This window comes from Aspergillus puulaauensis, chromosome 7 (assembly GCF_016861865.1).
Source record: "Aspergillus puulaauensis MK2 DNA, chromosome 7, nearly complete sequence".
Classification (NCBI taxonomy): domain Eukaryota; kingdom Fungi; phylum Ascomycota; class Eurotiomycetes; order Eurotiales; family Aspergillaceae; genus Aspergillus; species Aspergillus puulaauensis.
Window position 1 is genome coordinate 1,597,529 of NC_054863.1, and position 23,288 is coordinate 1,620,816.

General features: G+C 49.8%; 8 protein-coding genes across 8 annotated transcripts; 5 read left to right on the forward strand and 3 right to left on the reverse strand.

Annotated features, from left to right (window-relative positions):
• Positions 1-680: 680 nt before the first annotated feature.
• Positions 681-2,336, forward strand: APUU_70597S (FMN-dependent alpha-hydroxy acid dehydrogenase; the record flags this gene model as incomplete). Its single annotated transcript, XM_041695487.1, has 4 exons — positions 681-813; positions 866-1,371; positions 1,425-2,094; positions 2,161-2,336. The coding sequence occupies 4 exons, from the start codon at positions 681-683 to the stop codon at positions 2,334-2,336; spliced, it is 1,485 nt and encodes a 494-aa protein (XP_041561213.1).
• A 985-nt stretch (positions 2,337-3,321) lies between these two features.
• On the reverse strand, positions 3,322-3,726 carry APUU_70598A (uncharacterized protein; the record flags this gene model as incomplete). The annotated part of the gene is made up of 2 exons (XM_041695488.1): positions 3,322-3,480; positions 3,544-3,726. The coding sequence occupies 2 exons, from the start codon at positions 3,724-3,726 to the stop codon at positions 3,322-3,324; spliced, it is 342 nt and encodes a 113-aa protein (XP_041561214.1).
• Positions 3,727-4,299: 573 nt separating this feature from the next.
• APUU_70599S (uncharacterized protein) lies at positions 4,300-5,196 on the forward strand (the record flags this gene model as incomplete). The annotated part of the gene is made up of 3 exons (XM_041695489.1): positions 4,300-4,521; positions 4,587-4,675; positions 4,764-5,196. The coding sequence occupies 3 exons, from the start codon at positions 4,300-4,302 to the stop codon at positions 5,194-5,196; spliced, it is 744 nt and encodes a 247-aa protein (XP_041561215.1).
• Positions 5,197-7,231: 2,035 nt separating this feature from the next.
• On the forward strand, positions 7,232-8,704 carry APUU_70600S (pepsin-like aspartic protease; the record flags this gene model as incomplete). Its single annotated transcript, XM_041695491.1, has 1 exon — positions 7,232-8,704. The coding sequence occupies one exon, from the start codon at positions 7,232-7,234 to the stop codon at positions 8,702-8,704; it is 1,473 nt and encodes a 490-aa protein (XP_041561216.1).
• A 205-nt stretch (positions 8,705-8,909) lies between these two features.
• APUU_70601A (L-lactate dehydrogenase) lies at positions 8,910-10,301 on the reverse strand (the record flags this gene model as incomplete). The annotated part of the gene is made up of 3 exons (XM_041695492.1): positions 8,910-8,956; positions 9,011-10,114; positions 10,187-10,301. The coding sequence occupies 3 exons, from the start codon at positions 10,299-10,301 to the stop codon at positions 8,910-8,912; spliced, it is 1,266 nt and encodes a 421-aa protein (XP_041561217.1).
• A 671-nt stretch (positions 10,302-10,972) lies between these two features.
• Positions 10,973-12,651, forward strand: APUU_70602S (putative acyl-CoA thioester hydrolase; the record flags this gene model as incomplete). Its single annotated transcript, XM_041695493.1, has 5 exons — positions 10,973-11,296; positions 11,393-11,457; positions 11,520-11,816; positions 11,868-12,049; positions 12,104-12,651. The coding sequence occupies 5 exons, from the start codon at positions 10,973-10,975 to the stop codon at positions 12,649-12,651; spliced, it is 1,416 nt and encodes a 471-aa protein (XP_041561218.1).
• Positions 12,652-12,896: 245 nt separating this feature from the next.
• Positions 12,897-13,722, forward strand: APUU_70603S (AAA-ATPase Vps4-associated 1 family protein; the record flags this gene model as incomplete). Its single annotated transcript, XM_041695494.1, has 4 exons — positions 12,897-13,013; positions 13,100-13,375; positions 13,439-13,518; positions 13,608-13,722. The coding sequence occupies 4 exons, from the start codon at positions 12,897-12,899 to the stop codon at positions 13,720-13,722; spliced, it is 588 nt and encodes a 195-aa protein (XP_041561219.1).
• Positions 13,723-17,848: 4,126 nt separating this feature from the next.
• dspC (dual specificity phosphatase YVH1) lies at positions 17,849-19,238 on the reverse strand (the record flags this gene model as incomplete). Its single annotated transcript, XM_041695495.1, has 5 exons — positions 17,849-17,873; positions 17,954-18,355; positions 18,409-18,759; positions 18,884-19,105; positions 19,195-19,238. 5 exons carry the CDS (start codon positions 19,236-19,238, stop codon positions 17,849-17,851), a joined length of 1,044 nt encoding a protein of 347 aa, XP_041561220.1.
• Positions 19,239-23,288: the final 4,050 nt, after the last annotated feature.

The window sequence follows — 23,288 nt, forward strand, 5'->3', positions numbered from 1 at the left end:
AGACCGAGCCGCTATGCAGTGTTCTACTTGGGATGAAGAGTAACAAGCATCTTCAGAGGCTGAAGGTTGCCATTTGTGCCTGAGTCTTGGCGCGCAAGCCACTGTGGCTGACACCCTCTGAGCATCTCGGCAATTATCCGATTCTCTGCTTGAAACTTGACCCGTTGACCGAGATTTGGGAGATCCTCCCCACCACATTGGGTCCGAGTGCTTGACGTGCTACTTAATTCGTTCTTTGTGATTGGTCATTACTCTTTCTCGAGGTTTCTCCGTCACAGGACCCCTCGAATATGACACAGTAATTGAGTATTCAACAATACCAGCTGCCAGAGAAGAACTGCGGTGTCAAAGACAAGCAAATAGTCTCAGATCGGGAACCTTCCGCATAACTATCTCAATTATTCAAATTATCCTTGCATGGGGCCTGAGTAGACTGCAAATAATTGGAGCTTGCGGAGGAGGTCCCGCTGTGGACCTGCTAGGAGTACCTACTCCCTATGTAGTAACGTACTGCTCTCCGCATTTTCGCAGAGAAGTGCGGAGGTAAAAATGCTGCCTCGGACGCACTTCGCCCGAAGGCCAACTCGTATATCTTCGCATCCCTGCCTCGTCTCTCCACCTGTTCCTGCTTGCTTTCCCTGCGGTATTTTTCAACATTCGCCCCATCGGCAAGTGCAAAGATGGCGCAAGAAAAACGTCTGTCTACCCATGAGATCTCGAACCACAACACACCAGATGATTGCTGGATAGTTGTAGATAATCAAGTGTGGGATGTAACGAATTTTTTGGACAAGCACCCCGGAGGATCCACGAGTGAGTCTTGCATATCAAACCTGCAGGGCATCGTTGCTAATTTGATTTTCAGTTATCTTAAAATATGCCGGTCGAGATGCCACCAAGGCGTACTCCGAAGTCCACACCCCTGGACTTTTAAAGGCAGAGTTGGCGCCAGAGCAGTACAAGGGCAAGCTTGACGAGTCAACGATACACGAAGACTGGGACAAACAGCCGGCGAGTGAAAAGCCCGAGGCGGTATGGGAGAATGACAAGCCGCCACTGGAAACGCTGATTAATTCGCACGACTTTGAGCATGTCGCGTCTAGAACTGCCAGTAAAAAGACATGGGCGTTTTACTCAAGTGCTGCGACGGATCTCATCACACGCGATGCAAATAAGTCGTGCTTTGACCGTATTTGGTTTCGACCTCGAGTTCTGAGAAATGTGCGGTCTGTGGACACAAAGTCCAAGATCCTTGGAGTCGATCTCTCTATGCCATTATTCGTCAGCCCTGCGGCCATGGCGAAACTTATCCACCAGGATGGTGAGTGCGCCATCGCACGAGCGTGTGAGAGCAGAGGCATCATGCAAGGAGTACGTAATGGAAAGTATGTGGAAGAATACCTTTCGTTAACCAATATCGGCAGATATCGAATAATTCCTCTTACACGATGGAAGAGCTCAAGAACGCTGCTCCCGGAGCAAGCTTCTTCTTCCAATTATATGTAAACCGAGACCGTGAAAAGTCAGCAGCACTACTACGTCAATGCTCAGCAAACCCTAATATCAAGGCTATTTTTGTGACTGTAGATGCAGCATGGCCAGGAAAACGGGAAGCAGATGAGCGAGTTAAGGCTGATGAGAACTTGTCAGTCCCAATGTCGCCATCGCAGGCAAAGAATGACAAAAAGGGGGGTGGATTAGGTAGGGTAATGGCAGGGTTCATTGACCCTGGGTTGACGTGGGAGGATCTTGTGTGGGTTCGGAACCATACCCACCTTCCTGTATGCCTGAAAGGGGTTATGTCTGCAGACGACGCCATCCTGGCAATGCAGGCAGGGCTTGATGGTATCCTGCTAAGCAACCATGGAGGACGTAACCTCGACACAAGTCCCCCGTCCATTATCACCCTCTTGGAACTTCACAAGCGCTGCCCAGAGATCTTTGATAGGATGGAAATCTACGTGGACAGCGGCATCCGACGGGGATCAGACATCCTGAAAGCCATCTGTTTAGGCGCAACCGCGGTGGGCATGGGACGCAGTATGCTCTTCGCAACCAACTATGGTCAGGATGGAGTGGAGCATCTGATCGATAGTAAGCATGCCTTTTCCTTGTTTCTTGCAGTTTTCAGGTTTTGAAGGGACACGCTGACGATGCTAGTTATGCGGGATGAACTGGAAACCTCTATGCGTAACAGTGGAATCATCTCGCTCGATGAAGCCGGCCCTCACCTAGTCAACACGGGAGATGTCGACCACCTCGTGCCCGACAGTCGTCTACACCCATATGCTCGGAAGATCGCCAGGGGCCGAAATTCCAGAGCATCAAAGCTCTAAAGAGCTTGGGCCAGTTTGACAAGGATTGTATGGTTTCAAATACAAAGCAGCACTCAGGTCTCTCCGTTGGATATTGACTCAAGAGAGAAGATACAAATCGACACTGTTTTGCCCCATCCCTGTTACTATTATTACTCCGTATGTTGCCTGAATAATGATGAGATGTCCATCTACTCCATAGCCAAGCGACGTGGTGGAGCCCGGCAATTTTTAGATCTCCTAGCCAAAATTTATATCTCAAAATGCGGCGTAAACACCAGCACGACAAGTCACAAGCCACGACTGCCAAAACCAGGGGGCATCAATTTCCCGTCATCTCAACGGGAAAAGCACCGCGGAATGCCAGGGAAACTCCGATCGCCGTCCCGCAGGCACAACAGTGCTCACGTGGCCCCATTTCACCGCCCCCCAGGGCCCCAACAAATGCCAAAACGAGGCTTTCCGTCCAGGCTGGAGATGACTGGCCAGCCGCAGCTCCCGGAAATAACACCAACAATCCGCCCTATTCTTCAATCTACACAGTAGATGTAATCCCCCGCCAACGAAGGATAGGGATCAGCCCATTTGCTTATCCACATTCCCATCATGCGAAAATTGTTGGCCTCGTTTCACCGAAAGACTGCAAGGCGAAATGCGGGTCGCTCTGATGCATTTCCAAGCTTCTACATTGTATTCGCGAGCATGGTGAAAGCTGAGTGAATGAGTACTAGACAGAAGTGTACGTAAGGAATGTAAATGATTGGTGGTAGAACCGATGTTATCCTATGCGGAGGGACATCGTATGCGGACCGTCAAGGCTACCGGGCTTGTTATGGGTCTGATCTCCCACGTCATGACTGGGATTTTGCAGCACGCAAAGAGAGTAACTGTGGCCAAGACTGACTCAACAAGCAACATGTAATATAGTAAGATAAGAAGAATTATGCTGGATGAATACGATGGTAACGACCGTGTCAACGGTTCCTATCATCAAGAAGCTTGTTCATCAGTCGTCTTGCTTCTCGAAGTGATCTGCGGAACACGCTAACAGTCTTCGTCCATATCCAGTATCATGATTACTCCGGGCACGCCTCATTCGCAGAACACCAAGCGCAGCTGAGGAGAGGATACACGTAGTCTGACAATAATATGCAAGACGTGAAGACTGAAACTTACCGTAAGCCTGTCTTCGACACCACGATGAGCATGGAGATGGCGTGTTCATTACCTGACATTTTGTCGCTATTGGCCCACGCTCGATAAACACCGGTGTAGCATCCTTGTGTCTCCGAGAGGGGGGAAGGGGGGATGGAAATAGCAGAAGACTGGTCTGCCAGAATTGCTGCTGATCATGGGTCGGGGGTGTCAAGTTTACCCCTCCCTCATCCATGAAATCCCGTCTCCGATCCATGTTTTGGCCAATAATCTATAACAAACTCGCCAATCTTCAAATTTGGCGAGGGGGCAATCCCAGAGAGGGGATGACGAAGTGGACATGCTTGTAGTCGAGGTCGTCGACGTTGTTCCACATGACCCAATGCTACTGATAGACGCAGCGATCGATCTCCTTAGGGGCGCTACTATTAAACACCCGGCCGGCTTGGCCAGACCGCCAGCCCTGGTGTCCACTGACTGTCCAGAGTGGAGAGCTCAACATCCCCCCAACGGTTCCAGTCCTACAGTCCCAGAGCTCCTCTGCACCTTCAAGTACGACGTGACCCCCGGCTGAAGTCTGACTTTCTTCTCTCTCTTTTCATCCTCCTGGATTCCTCCTTCAGCTTCTTGCGTCCTCAGAGCCACTCTCACCTCCCTGTACCTACTTCTGCAGCCCAGTTGCATACGTACTATCTACTCTTAGCGTTGCACTACACACACATACCTACATTCCTCATCCCAACTTTGGCTCCTCTCACATATAAACCTCGTCACACGCCACTCGCACATCTTCCGATTTCAATATATTGAATATCAGTTTCAGCTCACAATGGCTGCCCCCCGTTCAACGTCGCTCCGCGCGCTCCGCCTGCTCTCCCAGCAGCATACTTTCTCTCCTTCCTACCGCCGGGGTCTACACATCACTGGTGCCCAGTCTGCACAGCCTGCCAATGTTTCAGACAAGGCGACACTGTACTCTACTCGCAATCTCGCGGATCTGAAGATCGAGTGCCAAAAGCGCTCCCTCGGAGCCACTGGTACCCAGGCAGAGGTATGTGCCATTCCGAGTGCGCCAGCACTACTTCGTACAATATAACTGACGTTCCTCTTGTATAGCTTGTCGAACGCCTTTCCAATCATGATTTCCTTCAGTCCCGTGCGTTCAGCATTGCCATGAGGAGAATCAACAGCAGCTCTCCCTCGGAGTACGTAACAGGCCCCCTTTGCACCCAGTGTCGCATCCCGCAACTCATGAAGATCGAAAACCAAGCTAACATACCTCGGCCCATCTAGTGTACCCAGTCGTGAATTCAATACTTCCCGCTCCCTCAAATCCGTCAACGACACGTCTACCGTTGACTTTGCCTACATGCCCTCCATTGCGGAGAGCCATGGATCCGCTGATGTACCGGTTCCGATCCTTCCCGATATGTACAGCAACTATGACCCAGCCCGGTCCTCGGAGGCTCCTATGAAGCCCCAGGTCTACACCGTCTCCGGTGACGGAGCAGAAATCTCCGCAAGCCCTATGTCCGAGGTTGTCGACAATGACTCCGTGGATATCGACCCATTCTCTCTTACCGAAGCGGTCGGGAAATCTAGATACGCCGCAGAAATCAAGAGGCAACAGAATGGAGACAACACCGGTGTTGTCTCAGAACTCTGGAGCGGATTCTTAGATGACCTTTTAGGTCCTAAACAGCAGCAAAGTGCCCCCAGGAAGTGATCATCTTTCCTACTGTTATTATATGTCTTATTTAGCGCTATACGAAAACTACTTTAAAAGTGGTTAATATTGAAGTCTTGTTGACTATCTTGTTGACTGTCTTGTTTGAATGTTCAGCTTCTCCATGCATCATATGTTTGCCTCGGCTGTTTCATTACTGTCCAAATGTACCTTGGCTGTTCATTAGTATTGATCATCATCAATCTGAGAATGCGGAGAACGAAAATGCAGTCCATCCCGATTCCCGATTCCCCGGACTCGTGCTCGTGACGTAAAAACCCGGGACGATGCCGTCCGCTGTAGATCAACTTCCGCACACTAACCCGTCACTACCTAATTTGTCTAGGTGTCGTATGGGATCATATCCCCGGTTGCCGCATTGGCTTCTGCACCTAGAATTCTAATCAACTCCGCAGTCCCGTGGTCTCCATCTGACCGAAATGTTTCGGTATCCTCGATAATATTCGGATTGGCAGCCCAACTCATCAAGTGACTTGAAGATAGTGGTGTTGTTTTGAGCGAAGCTTCCGGTATCTTCCGACATGTCAGGTACCGCTTCAATGCATGTGAATATCCGTTGCGGTACTCCGTAGCTGGTCGGTAGAGAAAGAGGACACGGCGGATGTTAATTGTCTTGATGGTGGCTATAGATTTTACCCTCGTGTCTACTCCTTGCCACCTGTGCGCGCGTACTGATGGGGCGTTGTTGTCGGTCTACTATTAGTATTGATGTTCTCAACCTTAGGATGCGGCCATCAATGCCTTCTCTTTGGTCATTCAATTATACTTCGAGCCTGGAAAGCCAATTGCCGGGATTATAATTTGGTAGAGGACGCATTGCGGGAATATTATAGTTCAATATGTCTTGAGCGGCCCGTGGTGAGTTTAAATGTGTCGAAGTTTATGTGCTGCGCACATGGCAGATACACTTTCGCGGGTCGTAGTTATGTATAGAATAATTCCTTTTAATCAGCAATGTACGCATAAAGCTTGGCATAGTTAACTAACTACTAGTAGTTAGTCGTGTTACATGCCTGGCAGCCTGAGTCAGGACCACCGTGCACTCCAGTCCTGGCTCCTCAGTCCTCAGTCTTTAATGGCCAATGCCCACTAGCCTAAGAGTTGAAGAGTGGCAAAGTTGTGGGGCAAGCAATCTGAACAGCTTCAGTCCATAACTGAAACAACTCTACTCCGGACAATCCGCAAACTGGTGGCCACTGCATGTCTCATTTACGCTCCCTAGTCCCTACTCGCACTATCCCTCTCTCCATGATAAAGCCTCGGTCATTAATATCAGGATCGTTAAAGATAAGAATTCCAGCCATCATTTGCCTCCTTCCAAATTGCTTGCGATAGCACATTCAGGGGCACCCCTCAATCTCCACCCGGAATGCTCAAATGAGGCCGATGTACCGAAGATCCGAGACCGTTCGCGAACTAGCCTATGAGCAGCCAGTCAGAATGGTTCTTAGCATGCGCCTTTCCCTTTCTTGCAGAGCACAACCTTGGAAGAAGGCTGGATCTTTGCACTGAACGATGTCAGAAGGTTGCAACTTGGAAGACTGCTTCGTGCAACTCTTCCCAACCTTGGAACTCCCCCGGACATGGAGTTGGACATCCTCAACCTCCTCAACCTCCCTTTTTCCCCTTGTCCCTGTTTCTCTCGTCGTTGATATCCCATTTGCGTTTGCTTTTTCTTGTGGCTTGGTCTAGACGCCCTGCGTTTGTGCCCATTTCTCTGTACAACATAGTTTGTCTCCATATTGTCGATTATCACCACATTTTTGACCTCGCCCTCGCTCCTCTGCAGCCTCTTCTGTACTATTTTTATCGAACTGCTGCATAGTTCATTAATTGTCGCTCCTTCTTTCAAATCTGCATTGTCTTAATCTTAATCGGTCGTCTCTCGTCTCTGACCTCTCAATTCTGTGGCATTTATCCTTATGCGAACAAACCCAGGACCCAGTCCAGTTTCGATATTCTCTCAATGATTTCGCTTGTTCACCTATTTCTCAACTAGATCCGCGGCCGGATCATGCGTCTCTCACTATGTCTTCTTTCTGCAGCCTATCTTTCCACAGGCGTCAATGCCTTCATTCCATACAGCTTTAAGGTGAAGACGATCCCCCGCCGTTCCTCCATTTCCTCCGGTGACACCCCGGAACGTCGGTTTGTGCCAGTGAAGTTGCTTTCAGGCGATATTGGTCATGACGAGGAGGAAGACTCGAGTTCCTCGGACGACAGCCCTTTGGCGCTGGATATCGAAAACTCCAACGTTCGCCGTGACAACATCTACAAGGTTGTTTTAGCCGATAAACCCTCGTCACCAAACACAGTCGCTCTCAACCAAGATGGCATGGACTACTCATACTTTTCGACCGTGAATGTCGGTACCCCCGGACAACCAGTATGGATGATGTTGGATACAGGGGGTGCGAATACTTGGTTGTTCGGTTCGGATTGCACGGCCCAGCCTTGTCAAATGCACAATACGTTTGGCGATGAAAGCTCCTCGACCGTTGAGCCGACAAAGGAAACATTTGAAGTGGGATACGGTTCGGGCAAAGTTAGTGGAAACCTCGTCAAGGACCACTTGACCATCGCCAACATCAATGTGGAAATGACCTTTGGACTGGCCAACAATGCCACCGATGACTTCCGGGATTATCCTATAGACGGTATCCTTGGACTCGGTCGCTCCAATGACACCTCAATGGGCGACAGGCCGGTATTTATGGACCTTGTCACCAAGCAGGAGAACCTCGAGTCGAACATTGTTGGTTTCCACATGTCGCGCAACTCGGACGGAAAAAAAGACGGAACCGTTACATTTGGCGGGGTGGATAAGAACAAGTTCAAGGGGGACATTGTGTACACCGATGTCGAAGAATCAAGCATCCATTGGAGCATTCCGTTGGAAGACGTGAGCATTGACGGCAAATCCTGGGGTCTCAGTAACAAAAATGCCATCATTGACACGGGGACATCATACTCGTTGATTCCTCCGAAAGATGCAGAGGCATTGCATAAACTCATTCCCGGTTCCAAGAAACTGTCAGAGGAGAATTATCTTGTCCCGTGCGACTCGACAGTCGACATACAATTTCACTTCTCGGGAGTGGGCTACAGCATGTCTCCCAAGGATTATATTGGCTCTGAACTAGAGTCTGGCGATGGCTGCGTCTCGACTCTCATCGCTCAAGCCATGTTTGGAGACGACCTCATGATCCTAGGCGACACATTCCTCAAAAATGTCTACTCGGTCTTTGATTATGACAATGACCGCATTGGCTTTGCCCAACTTCCTGACTCTCCTACACCTGGAACAAACACCACCTCCACGGCGTCAGCTGCCACGCCCACAGACACATTCTCTTCCGATTCCACCGATACATCCAATCCTACCGACACCTCCGCCGACTTCACTGGCGCCGGAACACCTGCTTTTAGGGTTCCCAGTTACGGCTGGCCTGCTTTGGCCACTCTTCTATTCTTGTCTTATATTTAGCGGTTTTCCCAATCTGGGATGGTACATATATCGTGTCCTCTTTACATATCCACTTGTCACTACGTGCCGATTTCATTGCATATATCATTATAATCAGATACAACATGTTGATTCATGGCATTGTTTCAATACATAGCGGTACTAGAAATATACTACCTCTTGGATATAACGATTTCTGATGTTCTTCATAGTATGGCTCCAATGATCATAGCACTCTGTCTGGAATCAACGAATACGACTTCGGGTACGATTCTGCAACGATGTGAGCTTCAGGCCAAACAATTACTTGCCATGCGGCGCACATACCTAAGATGGACTTATCAAAGTCCTTCACACTGTTGAACCCACCAACCGCCATGAGGATATCAAAGTCTGCCAAAAGCGACTTCATGACATGGCGCACCCCCTCCTCACCCATAATACTAAGCCCCCAGATCCAAAGTCGCCCAACGAACACAAACTTCGCACCCAAAGCCAGGGCCTTTGCAACATCACTTGCCCCTCTCACCCCAGAATCGTACATAATATACAACTGCTCGCCCACCGCGCCAACAATATTCTCCAGCGCATCCAAGCTCGCAATCGCCCCATCCACCTGTCTCCCAGCATGGTTACTCACCACAATACCATCAACCCCATATTCAACACACTTCTTCGCATCCGCTACCGACTGAATCCCCTTAATCACAAACGGCCTGCCCCCCGAAATCTCTTTCCACGTCTTAATCAACCACGGGATCTTATCCCATGACCAAGCTCGCCCATGCCACACCGAATCAATCCACTTGACCGATGCCGCTACAACGTCCTTCTCCACATCAATCCCCTCCTCGCGACACCGCTTCTGGAAGACAGGATCACTCAGCCCCAAATCCGCACCCATGCCCCGATAAAACGCATAGTTCGAGTTCGCGACATCATCATGCCGCCACCCCAGCTGCCACGTATCCGTCGTCAACATGCACGCGTCGAACCCGGACTTCCACGCCCTCGTCAGCAGCGACACCGTCAGCTCGTCATCATGCGGCATATAAAGCTGGTAGAACCGCGGGTTTCCTTCCCCATTCGCTTCCCCGACTTTCTCAATCGGCGAGCTCCCTGCCGTCGAAAGGCAGTAGGGCAGGTTCAGCTCGCCGGCGACTTTCGCGACGGCGAGTTCGGCGGATGGGTGGTAGATCTTGTTTATCCCGATAGGCGCGAAGCCGATAGGTGCGGACGCGCGGTGGCCGAAGATCTCGGTTGTTGTGTCGCGGTGGTTCGTGTCCACGAGCTGGTTGGGGACTATGCGATGCCGGTAGAAGGCCTGCCGGTTTGCGAGGTGTGTTGTTGAGAGACCGGCGTTGGAGGAGGCGTAGTACCAGCCTCCTAGGCTGAGGGTTTCGCGCGCTTTCTGTTCGAGTTTTGTTGGATCTAACGGCAGACGGAGATGTATCAGGGTTTTGTTCCGTCTCTGTCTAGATTTGGGATAAAGGAGAGACTTACCGGTGTTGAATGGGGCTGTTTTGCCTTCGTTTAGCTTGAGGAAGTTCTCGCGTTGGTAGAGAGCCCATTGGGGCGATGTTCGGTCCTGGATGTTGGGGTTGTTCGGATCGCTCATGGTGGATTATAAAAGTGCAATATAATATTTCAATAGGATTCTATCATTTAATCGAGAATGTCTACAGGATTATCCTGGATCCCTCTTTGACCTAATATATATTCCATGGGATGCCGGATACTCAATGACTTCACTTTGACGCACACTCTTCACAATGATGAAACGGTTCCTGATCCGGTAAATGAAGGGAAGCTGTATTAAGCTTATAGCATCCATCTGTCACTTTATTTGAAGACACTCGGCCGATAATAGGGCAGAGTTAAGAGATAGATCGTCAATTCTATATCGTCCGAGTATGCACAAAAAGATGACGTCACATCTTGCTGCACAAAACGTGGAGAATTGCTTCGATTATTGGCCATCATACAGATCGAGAACGCCATAATAGACACAGATAATCCAATTGACATCTGCAGCCGTGAGACATGCTCTATAAGGCTCAAGCCAACGGGTTAGTTCTTAATCGGCTCCCCGACTTGTTCCGGGAAAGCAGCCGAGTCGGGTATCGGGGGCGGAAGCGAAGCACTGAAGCCGAACAAGAGTCTCATCTCCGTCCCTGCAGCTCTCTCCAATAACAACCACACCGATCATCATTACTAACGGCCGCTGGCTGCTCTATACCCAACTCAACTACATTACTGTACAAGGGCCCACGAATTGAGAAATAATTGATGAGCGCCACCATGTTCAGCCTAAGCACAAGACGGTCCGTCGCACGGCAGTCCAACCGTCTCGCGACAGCTAGCCCCGGCGCCAGCGCGATTCTGCGATCTCGCGCCGAGAACCCATCAAATTCGCTAATTTCATGTCGGGAGTTCCAATCGTCCCCATCCACGGCTGCGTTTCGCCCGACATGGATGCCTATGCGCGTCAAGACGCCGTGGGTCGAGGCTCTGAACAAGAGTCGGGAGACCGTGCAGCAGGGCCAGACGGAGGCGCCTCGCCCGAAGCCGGATTTGACACCGAAAAAGATGTCGGATAGCTATTATAGTGCTGTTAGTAACTAACTCCGTGATCGCTCGACCGTTTAATTGTGCGGGCGTTTGTCTGAGTCCAGAGCGTTGTGCGACTAACCATGGGTGAATGCATAGATTCTACCACTAGCCCAGGATAAGTGGCTTTTGGATACCTATTTGAATGCTTCTGGGCATATTAGGTATTTTATTCCTACTACCTCTTTTGTGGTAGAGTTTTGGATGTTGTGACTAATGGATATAGACTTGGTTCGTTGCTCATGGACCTTGATGCCCTTTCCGGTGTTATTGCCTATAGGCACACAGGGGACTCTGTAGCGACTGTCACTGCTGCTGTGGATCGGATCACAATCGAGCACCCCTTGATGGAGATCTGTGATCTCGAGCTGAGTGGCCAGGTTACGTACGCCACTGGGAGGTCGAGTATGGAGGTTTCGCTCCAGGTCGCGAAGGTCCCAGCCGCTGGCGAGAAGGCCAAGCCTGAGGATGTTTTGATTACTTGCGCGTTTACTATGGTTTCTCTTGACCCTAAGACGAAGGCGTGAGTTATCCAATCTTTGTATCAGTTGATTTGTACTGACCAACTTTGTAGACCGGCCGCTGTTGCACCTCTTTTGATAGAAACTGAGGAAGAGCGTGAACTGTTCCAAAAGGGGGAGAAGAACTACCAGGCTAAGAAAGCGCTGAGGACGAGAAGTCTTCTAGAGAAGGCCCCGGATGATGAGGAGAGTAACCTCATCCACAATCTATGGAAGAAAGAAATGTCGTATCTTAGTAAGTTCAGTCTGGTCAAGTATCTACCTGAGATCAACAACCAACCCAGTATAGACCCAGAATCGCCGGCCCAAAGACCCCGCAACACTCTCTCCATGAGTGGCACAGTCCTCAAATCCGCTATGATTATGCAGCCCCAGGACCGAAACCGTCATAACTTTATGATCTTCGGTGGCTTCCTCCTCAAGCAGACCTTTGAGCTAGCTTTCTGCTGCGCAGCATCCTTCTCTCACGCCCGACCCAACTTCATCTCCCTGGATCCTAGCACATTCGAGAACCCAGTCCCGGTGGGGAGCGTTCTCTACCTGCGCGCTACCGTCGCCTATACCGAACCTCTGGAGCGTGAGGGCGCCGAAAGCAAGTACACCAAGATCCAGGTCCGCGTGGACACTAAAGTCCGGGACGTAGAGCACGGAACGAAGAAGTCAACAGGAATGTTCAATTACACTTTCTTAGTTGAGGGCGACGTCCACGTTATGCCGCAGAGTTACGGCGAGTACATGCTCTGGACGGATGCTCGGAGGCGCGCAAGGAACACGGATTCCTTGACGCCAGTGAGGGAACGGAGTGCGCTCCGTAGTATTGACAGTGTGACTGAGTAGATAAAATCTATCTTCTGTACAATACCCTACATATTTAATATTATGACAGTTTGGTTTGTTATTATTCCAGTTGTTCTACGGCGTGTAGTAGCTTATAGGTAGTCACATGACCGGGCGTTTCTCCGCACAACAACTCCATGATCCATCTTCTCTCTCGCATCAATCGCGATTTCAGTTCTGCAGCCCTTGCATATAGACAAAAGTCCTAGACTTTACGAGATTTATCTCCTATATACGATTGTACAATGGCAAACCAACTCCCCAATATCTGGCATCTTCGCCGAGTGGCAGATACAGCAGCGCGAGCCTGTTTGATCTGCCACAAGCCGTCGAGTAGTGTCTTGATCACCCCGAACAGCAAGGTAATTAAACTGATTTCCGCTTCCTATTATTTACTATGGAAGTGAGAAACATAACGGGGTAGAACTTGTTGTCTAATGGACTACAGGACTACTTCTATATTTGCCCCGTTCATCTTAAAGACCGACACTTCTGCTCGCCAGTTATCAATGCAGAGGAAGAGGAGGCGAAGAAGAAATCGCAGGCAATGGAACGGGAGATAGAGAATGTGAAGAAGGAGTATGAGGAGAGGCAGAAGAAGAAGAAGGAGAAAGAGAAGGACAAGAAAGACAAGAACAAGGACGACTCCAAAGATGCATCCGAGAATGACTCAAACAAGAAGGCAGACTCCGATAAGAAGGAGGAGAAGGAACGAGATGATAAGGTTTGTATCTTTTACCCGTCCCTCTCCTTCCGTTCCCCCCTTCACGCTAACAGTTAGTTACAGATTGATGCTATCAAGAAACAAAGCACAAACACATCCACATCTGGGTCGGACGACTCGCCACGTATTTTTGAGCTGCATAGGTATGAACCCCACCTCTACACTGGTCGACCTCGGTATGATACTAGCAGGAAGAGGGGAATGGGTTGCCTTACTGACATGCGTCGCTTAGAAATTTTTACCAAATGCGCATCGACAGAATGCGTAACATGGAAGCCGCCAAGCGGAACCGTCAACGGCTTCAAGACCCCTCGTTCTTCCCGTCTGCTCCTTCTGGGGGTCTGTGAGACTTTCTTTTCTGACGGTACTGCACCTTAACCATGCCCAAAGCGGGAGGAGCGTGACAAGTGACAAATCAGCCGTTTTCGCGCGACCCGGATTGCATATTTGCATATACCAACGGGCAGTAAGTAGTATGGCCGGGCTGATGCTCGAGGGTGTGATGGATGTCCTTGCGCGCCTGGACGCACCGGCAGACACGGAATTACCGCGCCCATCAGTCTTATCCTCCACGAGGGCTTGCTTTAAGATCTGCGCAGGAAAAAAACAGGAATTTGTTTGTGTAACATGCTGCTTCCCGACATCTAGCATGGATACCATATGATATGATAGGCGCACGGAGAATCTTCAAGCGTTTGCTCGCAAGCAAGCTCCGCCTCGAAAAACGGCCTAAGCCCAGGCTCCCTTCTGTCAGCCTTCCGCTAGTGGATTGGGCTGATTGTCTGTGACTGACCATTTCAAGGCCCCCAGCGCAGCTCGGAAGCTAGTTGAAGGCTAAGAAAGAAATAATGACACGCCATCGGAATTGGAGCATTGGTCGTCTTGCAAAGAGCCTGAAGTTCTGAACAGCACCTCGAATAACTAGCCGGCGATCAAGATGTCAGCACTAAACTGATTCGCTTCCGGAACCGAAAGACCTGGACCCCCTCCTCACGTCATACACGTCTCGTGCAGTCTGAGGCAGCTTGCTACGCGTTCGCTCAATGTTGCCCGAAACGGGTTTCACCAGCAAAAGTAAGCGCTAGTCTCAGGCGGGCGGAACGCGGAAGCATGCTTTTTATTTTTATTTTCAGCTCTCGAATTATCTCTGCGGTGCACCTTCAAATGCGAATCCTGAACCTGGCTTATTCTTACGAACGGTCCCCTTGTTGCTACTCAGCCCTAGTAGGCTTTTTCCAGAATCCTTAGGCGGTTTTCTAAGGCTGAATGGGGGCCAACTACTAACTACATACATACGTAGTCGTATTTTGGGGCAACGGGGCGACGTTGGATTGTCTACTTAATCTATCTAGCTTTTTCACGTCGGGCAATCATCCTAATCCACGGAATGGAGCCTCGTCTTGCTTTGCTTGCTTGCTTGGCGGCTTGCCTTAACTATACCTACTCTGTATAGTAGTGTATGGAGTATTCGTATACCCCATAGTACCTAGTACTGAGCTCGTGAAGCCTCCTGCTTGTACCTTAACTTTCAAAAGGTATTGCACACCGCAATTCCCATTACCTTCGCCCTGTATAGACGGTATATCCCGCAAGTCTCGCAGTATCCTGTCCACATCCGGTAACTAGGTAAGATAAGTGCGCAGCAACCTCGTTAAGAAGCCCGTTCCTGCATTAGGCAACTTACTAACTCGCCCAACCTCACCGAATACTCATTGTCTTCACGAAATTGATAATATTCCTAGCTTCGGTAGATACCACTTTGCCCGGCGACAGCCACGGATAACTCCCGTAGGTCCTAAGTACCTAACCTACTACTATAATAAGCATCTTTGGTCTCGGCCGTAACTACCCTGCCAGGAAGGACCTGATTTGACCTGACCTGGCCTAATTTGACCCCGTGTTTTATCTTTTGTTCTTAGCGACCATGAAGGTACGTCACCTGCACTTTCTATCCATCCCCAATGCCGCATGGATATATTAAGTATACAGTATTGAAACAAAGAAAAGAAGAAGAAGAATAGCAGAGGTTTCAAGAAAACAACCGAGGCGAGAAAAAAAATTCAAGTTGAGTCGCTATTGCATTTACAGTGGTACTTGGCCCATATTCGGATTTTGCTACTAAAGTATAGTAACCTGGGGGTTTAGTAGGTTGTCAATTAGGGCTGCTTGCGCATGAGGCTGGGTCTGATTTAGTCAGTCTGGAATAAGTAAGAAATGCTCATGTCCAAGGGGGGTCGGTTTGTACTAGTGTTATGCTGTGTACAACCAGCCAACCCTACAAAAACTGGTCCTGTTGTACAGAATTGTGGAATACGGTAGTACTTGCCTTACCGCCTAGTAAGGAGGTTGTTAATGTTGCCTACTCATGTCGTTCCCCTTGGCATAAACCGTATATACATCAGCATTTTGCATATAAATCGGTCGGCCTACCGAGCTAAGTATAGACGGGAAAGTAGATATTTATGCAGGCGGGGTCAGACATAGGAAACATCTACTATGGAGCTCCTATCTTCCTATCATGCTACAGAGTTAAGTTAAGGTACCCCAGTCGGCAGTATGGAATGACTCGATCGACCCCATCCAAGGCAACAGCTTTCTTACTTTAAGACCCCTGCAGGAACAACAGCCGAGCGTCCGAGCCGAGCCCTGGAAGCTTAGCCTTGGTGTATAACTAAAATTGAGGCAGTGCTAGGCTCCCTCGATCTTTAACTCTAGATTTGCTTTCCTCGCCGTCTTGAACATCTGGATGAGACAAGTGACGACGATGACAACGTACCCTCTAGGCACCCGCGTATTCATCCAGTCGTTTCAAGGCGAGATGGGTGACAAGATAGGCCACAGCCAAGGAGAATCGGCTGTGCTCTGAGAGGTGGTGTGGAGTTTGGGTTATTCTGGATAAAAAAACATGTTAAGATTAGGTAGGTGGGAAGTGTTCCTCACATTTTAGTGATAGTTTATGGAAGGGGGATAGAGCCAAGGAGTGCGCAATAACGGGATAACTTGACGACCTAACCCAGGGTGACCCATCGATTAGGTTGGCAACCTAATTCCAAAGTCCAAACTACCTGGGAGTCTTTTGGGTTCAGAACTATAACCTTCGTCAGGGTGTTAGAAGCAGATGCTGGGGCTCCAGACGTACTTCGTATAGCACTACTTCTAAACGAGCAGTGGGGATATCCCAACGTGGAAGCTCTGAGCACAAGACCCGCCAAGCACCCACCTAATCATGGTTGCGTTGCTTGCATCCAGTCCCTGCACTTGAGAACGTGAGTCGGGGGAGATGGTTTCCGTCATGGCTCAATGCACATCGATATTATTAGAGTGGCGGCTGCAGTAGCCGTCCACCGCTTGAGATCCGCTGTCTATAATAGTACGGATTCGTTCTCAGCTGCAGTCCAGATTGCCATGAGTGACCACTGATAACTGCCGAGCGACAAGTGACAAGGCCGGTTCTGGACGGTATACGAAACTGAAAAATACCGAGTGGCCGGAAATACAGGAACAGAGGGAATGTCAGCCCTGGGCCTTGAGTGGCTGCCGCTAAACGGCGTTGCGTAAGAGCAGTTTGCACAGCCCCCTTCCCGGCGCTAGTGACCCAGGCTAGCCAGGCCCCTGCGAGTGGAGAGCTTCCAAGAAGTTTACGACTGGCGAGGCGACGGACTCTGAGTCTGCGCCCGCTGAGAATTGTTTCCCCGTCCCCGAACCGCCCATGCTGCAGATCCCCGAAATGGCTCCCTGCCTCTGTCGGGTTCCTGACGACGACAGTCAAAGGATTGGCTAGCCCGGCCTAATAATGTGGGGCGGGCAGCCTCGTGGGACGGCTGTGGGGTTATGCCCTGGTTTCAAGTTTCGACCTTCCCAAAGATGACATTGACAGCCCCTGGTGCTTTGTGGTTCGGTGTCGGTTACTGGATTTCGCAGACTGTTTGAAATGTATTTGTCCATAGCACTCTACTCCTTCTGCTTCGCTACGCTAAATTGGAGGATCTGACTCATATCGTATTCGATTCTTCAAAGCTTGTGAGAACTGAGAAGAAGGAAGTCCTTGTCGATCCGCTGATTGGATCTGCGCCATCCGAGACACCAGCGAATTAACGCGTCTCAGCTCTCCAATAGAGTTTAACGTTCAGGCTCTTGTCTTGGGTGCATTGTTCTTGCCCAACGCAAGGGTCCAAGCCTCCATACTCCATTCCAGTGATCTGCCACCTCTTGCTTTTCAGGTTGAGAGATTGAGTGGCGTTTATTCTCATTTCATAAAATGACCATCGACGATCGTAAATCCACGTGACGTATGTGGTTGTAACCGTCTGCGGGTTTTTGGCACAAGGATGATCATTCCGGGCACCTCCATCTTCCATGAACGGTAGGGTGTTACGTAGGTCCCACGTGCCCGCGCGGAAGTGCACCGCCTCTTGACAATATCCATCAGCATCGACTCATGATCATAAAGTTGTTGTTCGTGGGTCGTGCGGGCTAAAGGCTGCCTTTGGTGGGATCCCTAATCACGTGATTGGTGTTACTCTCTCCCTCGTAATATATGTTGCAGTGACAGCCGAGCATCAAGAGGTTATACGATACCTTTCACTTTCAGGCTTGGTATTATAGGCGTCTATACCACTTGGCCTCATGTTTGGTGGTAAGCGGATACCGGAAGGTAAGCTTCCTGGGCCCCGTCGGATGGTGACCGGCTCAGAGATGTCTACCCTCGCCCTCGCCAGGCCGATTGCAGGAACAACCCAATCGCCGCAGCTACACTTCATTCCCTGCCACGCAAACTTTCCAATGTTGGAATCGCATGAGCTATTGGGACATGTCAGGCGGCCCGACAAAGGCGCACCCTCAGGAGTATCAGGGAAAAGACTTGGCCGCATCCATGTCAGTGGACTCATGAATATATGAGCGCATTGAGAATTTATTGCCCCTTTAGGATCTCCATGAGACCCATGTGGGACAACGAAGGGTGCGATCGCCAGCTTTCGCCTATTTATGGTGAGCATAGTGATTCCAATTGTGAGTTAAAATAGAAGACCGACCTGCACCTGCGGCATTTGATCTCAGTGTTTTGACCATCAGAACCTATAGGTTTATGCGGTTGTTCGTCTTCAAATAAAACGGATTCCATCTCAGGAGCACGTCCACAGGCTACACTCTCTTCAACTTCTCGACGATAAAGCCAGCGGCTGTAGAGGGTATGTGATGTAACATCATCGGGACAGCCCATTTGGTGGTATACATTAAGCTGCTCCATGAATCCCGGGTTAGGCTCACATAGCGGTCGAGATTCTCTGATGAGAGCAAGCGCAGACTGCGGCGTAAGCGCACTTCGTTTCTGATGCAGGAGATATGCAATGCAGACAGCCGCAGACCGAGATTTTCCCATCGCGCTGCGAATTATGAGCAACCAGAAAATAAAGCGAATACAAAGGTGGACATATAATATATAGGGAAGTATGTGAAGCATAAATCGACTGAAGCCACTCCAGGATCGCAACACAGGCAAGTACTCACCAATGAACCAGCACGCTGCCACCTGCGTCCAAGCCAGACTGGATAAACTCGATGGCAGACGGGAAGTGTTCTAGTAGATTTTCATCGTCAATGTCATCGACCTCAATATGGTGGTGTTGATAGGCCAAAAACGTGTCATCTGTTGGTTGTATTCGTATCACTGAAAGGACGTGTGTAATATTTGCTCTGCTCAGGGCAGCCTTGTTCCTCAGTGAAAATATGCTATAGACGTTTCGTTAATCAGGCGGCTACCAAACACTGCACCGCATACAGTTATGATGCAATGGAGGAACTTTAGCAGGAGTACCCACCCTCCGATATAGATGTTATGGCCGGGCACCTTGTTCATAGCCATCGCGGAAAGCGATTAAATCCGGCAAAGTCTAGCTTGGAGGTTTGTAGAGGTACCAGCAGATAGATTACCAGGGGATAAATGGTTGAATGATATTCAAAAGAAGATCTGATGGGAACAAGGGGACCTCCTTTGGCCCACGATTCTCAACTTACGAGATTGAGACGTTGATATTCAGGCGCCGCCGCCAAGAAGATCGAGAAGGATGATTGGCGTTCAGAAAAATATGATAAAATAGGAAAGTAGGGCTCAGGGTATGGGCAAGGGAGGAGTCACGTGGTACATACCCCGCACTTTATCTCTACGCTGTATACGGAAAGTGGAAACTTGTTTCCCAGAGTTCATCTCTCCAATCTTCGGGCTTAACCCTCATACTGGTGTGAGAGACAAGTTGCTGACATAGTACTATGACTTATTTGCCAGCATCCACGGACCACCGAAGGACCGAGGCGGATCTCGCATTCCACCAACGTTTAGGGAACTTCGTTGCGTGCTGGGCTAACGCTAGCAAGTTACACCGTCAAGCTGGAGAATCTTCGGACATCTCAAAGGCGAGAACAAGGCGCACCCGTCATCAATTTTCGTATCAAGTCAAAGCAGCTGCATGATGCCCTGCAGGAAGGAAATCCATGAAGAGAGTTTCCGTCGCCTCGGTCCATGATTGGTTTTCCCTTGCCGCCAAGGCTTCAGAAGCTGGTTTCAGAGTCGGACTTCTTGCGAAAGAGAATGAGTCTGTGCAACTTCAACCTCTCCGGTTGGGCCTTGAAGGGCCAGATGGTGCTTGATCAGCGTCGCCTTCTCATCGCTGTCGTCACCTCATACGTATGTCGGAATCGTCCATCAAGAAGCGGCTGCTCTTGTGGCAGTACAAATAGTCTACACCAGATGGAGCACAATTCAGCGAGGTTCTGGACGCTAAGGCCATGTAGTTTGTGGCCAAGAAAGCTCCGGGACCCTTGGTCCCAATCAAATCGCATAGTTTTGAACGAGGTAAATAATGCTTGGTCTCCTTCCATCCCATACTGTACGATATATGTTTGTCGCATTGGAATTTTCCAAGCTGGACAGAATTGCGACCGGCTGGCTGGCAATCCAGCGTGGCAAATGAGCCCTGGTTCAGAAAAGGGGCTCTCAATAATTCAAAATTCGGCAACGGTGTGCGATTTGACAGCAACCAATCCGTGAAGTGCACGGAACTTTCTGCAGCCTGTTAAGGCTGACGGCGTTATGGACAGCGAAGTGGCGGCAAACCTTGCCTCGAGTTGAGTGCCAATAGTACCAAAGGTGTTCTCGTTGCTTTTTTCTCCGCTTACTCAATCTGCCTTGCTGAGTTGCTACTGTCACCCGCTCACCAGCGCAGATAATCACCTTCGGCAATGAGTTTCGAAAGGCTGGTCCGTAACTAATCTACATCAAGTCATCTCCAGCAAATGTCGGGTGGAATCGACCGCAACCTCCGGCAGCCCGTCCCAGGGGCGAGCGAGCAGTGCGAAATGATTGTATCCTGCACAAGAACCAATAGTTAACCTGGAACCGGTTCTGGTACCACCTTTTTGCCTCGCGAGGAGGAGGGTGCCCAGCTCTGCGAGTGACTGGATTGCCTTCTGCTCCCCTGTGGATGTCCTTTTGGCATCGTCGGGTGGAAAACATGTCAGCTTAGAAAGCCCGAGACAGAGATGAACAGACGGGAGACGCAAGCCTTGCCTTGGCATATGGATATCTGAATCATGACAAGACTCCAAGCTGAAGGTGAATACGCAATAAACCGTCCAATTAGTCTACTTCAGGAGTAAAGTATACGGCTGTGAACTGTGGATAGGCGCAGCTTTGTCAAAAACACCGACGATGAGTGCCTGGTATACGAAAATTACCGGGCGTTCCTCAATCCAGGGTTCTGGAAAAATCCCCTCCTAAATGAAGAGACATACTAGGTGGACTGCGTATCCAAGAAATTTCCCAAGGCCTCGGAAGAAGAGGCGTGCCCTCTGTTCTTTTCCTCCTGGGTCGAAATGCCTTTGCCCCACCATCCAAAGAGTGCAGAAAAACAGGGTGCCAGAAACAGTTCTATGAGTGGCCTTTTTGCAAACTAGCGGTTCCACCTCGCCCTCAAGATACATGCACTGCCACATTGCTGTCATTTGGCATTTTACCCCCATCCACGCTCTTTCTGGCTGGAAATGTGCTTTTTTTTCCTCTCGTTTTTGACAAATACAACAACGATAATTTTTTTCTCGATCAAAGATGATCTTGATCTCCGAGCAAGATGCCGCGTTGTCGTCATCTCCAAAACGTAGCGGGGTGGTACCACGACTCTTTCTATCTGACTACGGAGTACATTTGCAGTGATTTTGGCTTCACCCACTTAAACCGCTGGTGGATCTTTATCTCTCGCAGCTCCCAGACTTCCTCATAGTAATCCATGACCCATCCCCTGAACTGCTTCCCTCTCTGGTATGGTGTCGCAGGACCACAAATGTCTGATTCTTGGGAGGCTGGGGCTGATGTCCGTATTTCATAATCGAACTGGCCGACTCTTGCGGATCGAGGGATGGGAGCGAAAGGCCAGCTCAGGTCTCCCATGGGTCCTCGCACTCACCCCGGACATTCGTAATCAACATGAAGTCGGTGATATTGTGGTCGAAATGAGCAGGGATACAACGGACCCGGGGAAGCCAAGGAAGGCTGGACTACAGATACTAAGAGTTGGTTTATGATTACAGGCTGTTTTTGATAATAAGGTGCACTTCTCCATCGTCTAAAATCAATAGACTTTGAGGACTCATTAAAATTGGGGGTGGGTAGCCTGTGAGCATTTCATCTCAAAGAGATGAACGCCTCCAGAGTATGAAAAAACCTCAGTCTGGAGCAAGGGAAAGATGGAGTTCGAATATCGGTCCAATCAGAGCGGCCGCTTCTGCTTGCACTGCCTCGTTGATGGAGCTAACCCGTTCGGTGCGTGCACCTCACCGCTCTGGATCTGGATATCCGACGTCCAGCGGGCTCGAATGGCACAAATTGTGGTGGCGTCCCACGGGCGAGCCTTTATAAGGCTGAGGGAACAGTCTGTCTCTGCTGAGCCTGAGAAGGCTGTAGCCTCAGTTTCGGGAGGCTGAGCAGTGTTTCCCCAAGTTCCACGTTGCCTTGCTTGTTTCTGCTGGTTTGGTTTGAACTTTGAGCGGAATAACTGTACAACCATGCAGTGAACAGTCCACCTGGAGATTATTACGTCGATTATGGATCATACTCCAGAGTACCACACTCGAGTCTCGACTGTCCCTCGGGGAACGCACAGAATAGGTATTACTGTAACATTGTGGTGGGCTAGAATAACCCCTTTTCAACCGACTCTTTTTCATTGAGATTCCGAGTACTAGTACGTACTCCAGATGGCCCCCTTTTTATCGAAGACAAAAGTGGTTCTTTCGGCTTGACTCATGGTCAAGGGGTCGAGCTTGAGTGGACTGTCTTCATCGGCGCTGTTTGAACCTGCGTCGTTTTTCAAGTAGTCTAGAGACATGTACGGGAGGACGATAACCCGCCAATTCCAGAGTCACGGTAGATGAAGGAATACCGCCTTGGATTCGTACTGGAAGCCTTGCTGATTTGGTAGCTACCTAAAGATGATAGCAAAGAAAAGGCTGTCGCCTTGTGTATAGTATATGGCGGCACTAGTAATAAACTGTGCCATCCGGCGCGTAATTTTTGCAAAGCACGTAATTCCCAGATGGGAATTTTCAATTCTTGCTGAGTACCAGGACAAGGCACGCTGCTCTCGTTGGTCCGCCAACTCCAGATCTTCAAATACGAATGCTCTTGTCTTGTATCAGTGCGGGCTTCTTAAGTTATTCTTTCCCTCAATCCCAACTCCCAAGTCCCAACCTGCAAGCCTCTGGCTCTCTTCCCTCCTGCAACTTAGTCCTGCGCTCCAGTCGCTGCTGATCTACTCGATCATCCTTGCCCCGTCCGAGAAACAAAAGAAACGCTTTTCCAGCGAGGGCGCAACTTGGAACCTCCTCCAGACCCTGGAAATAATCCTCGACTCCATCCCATTCC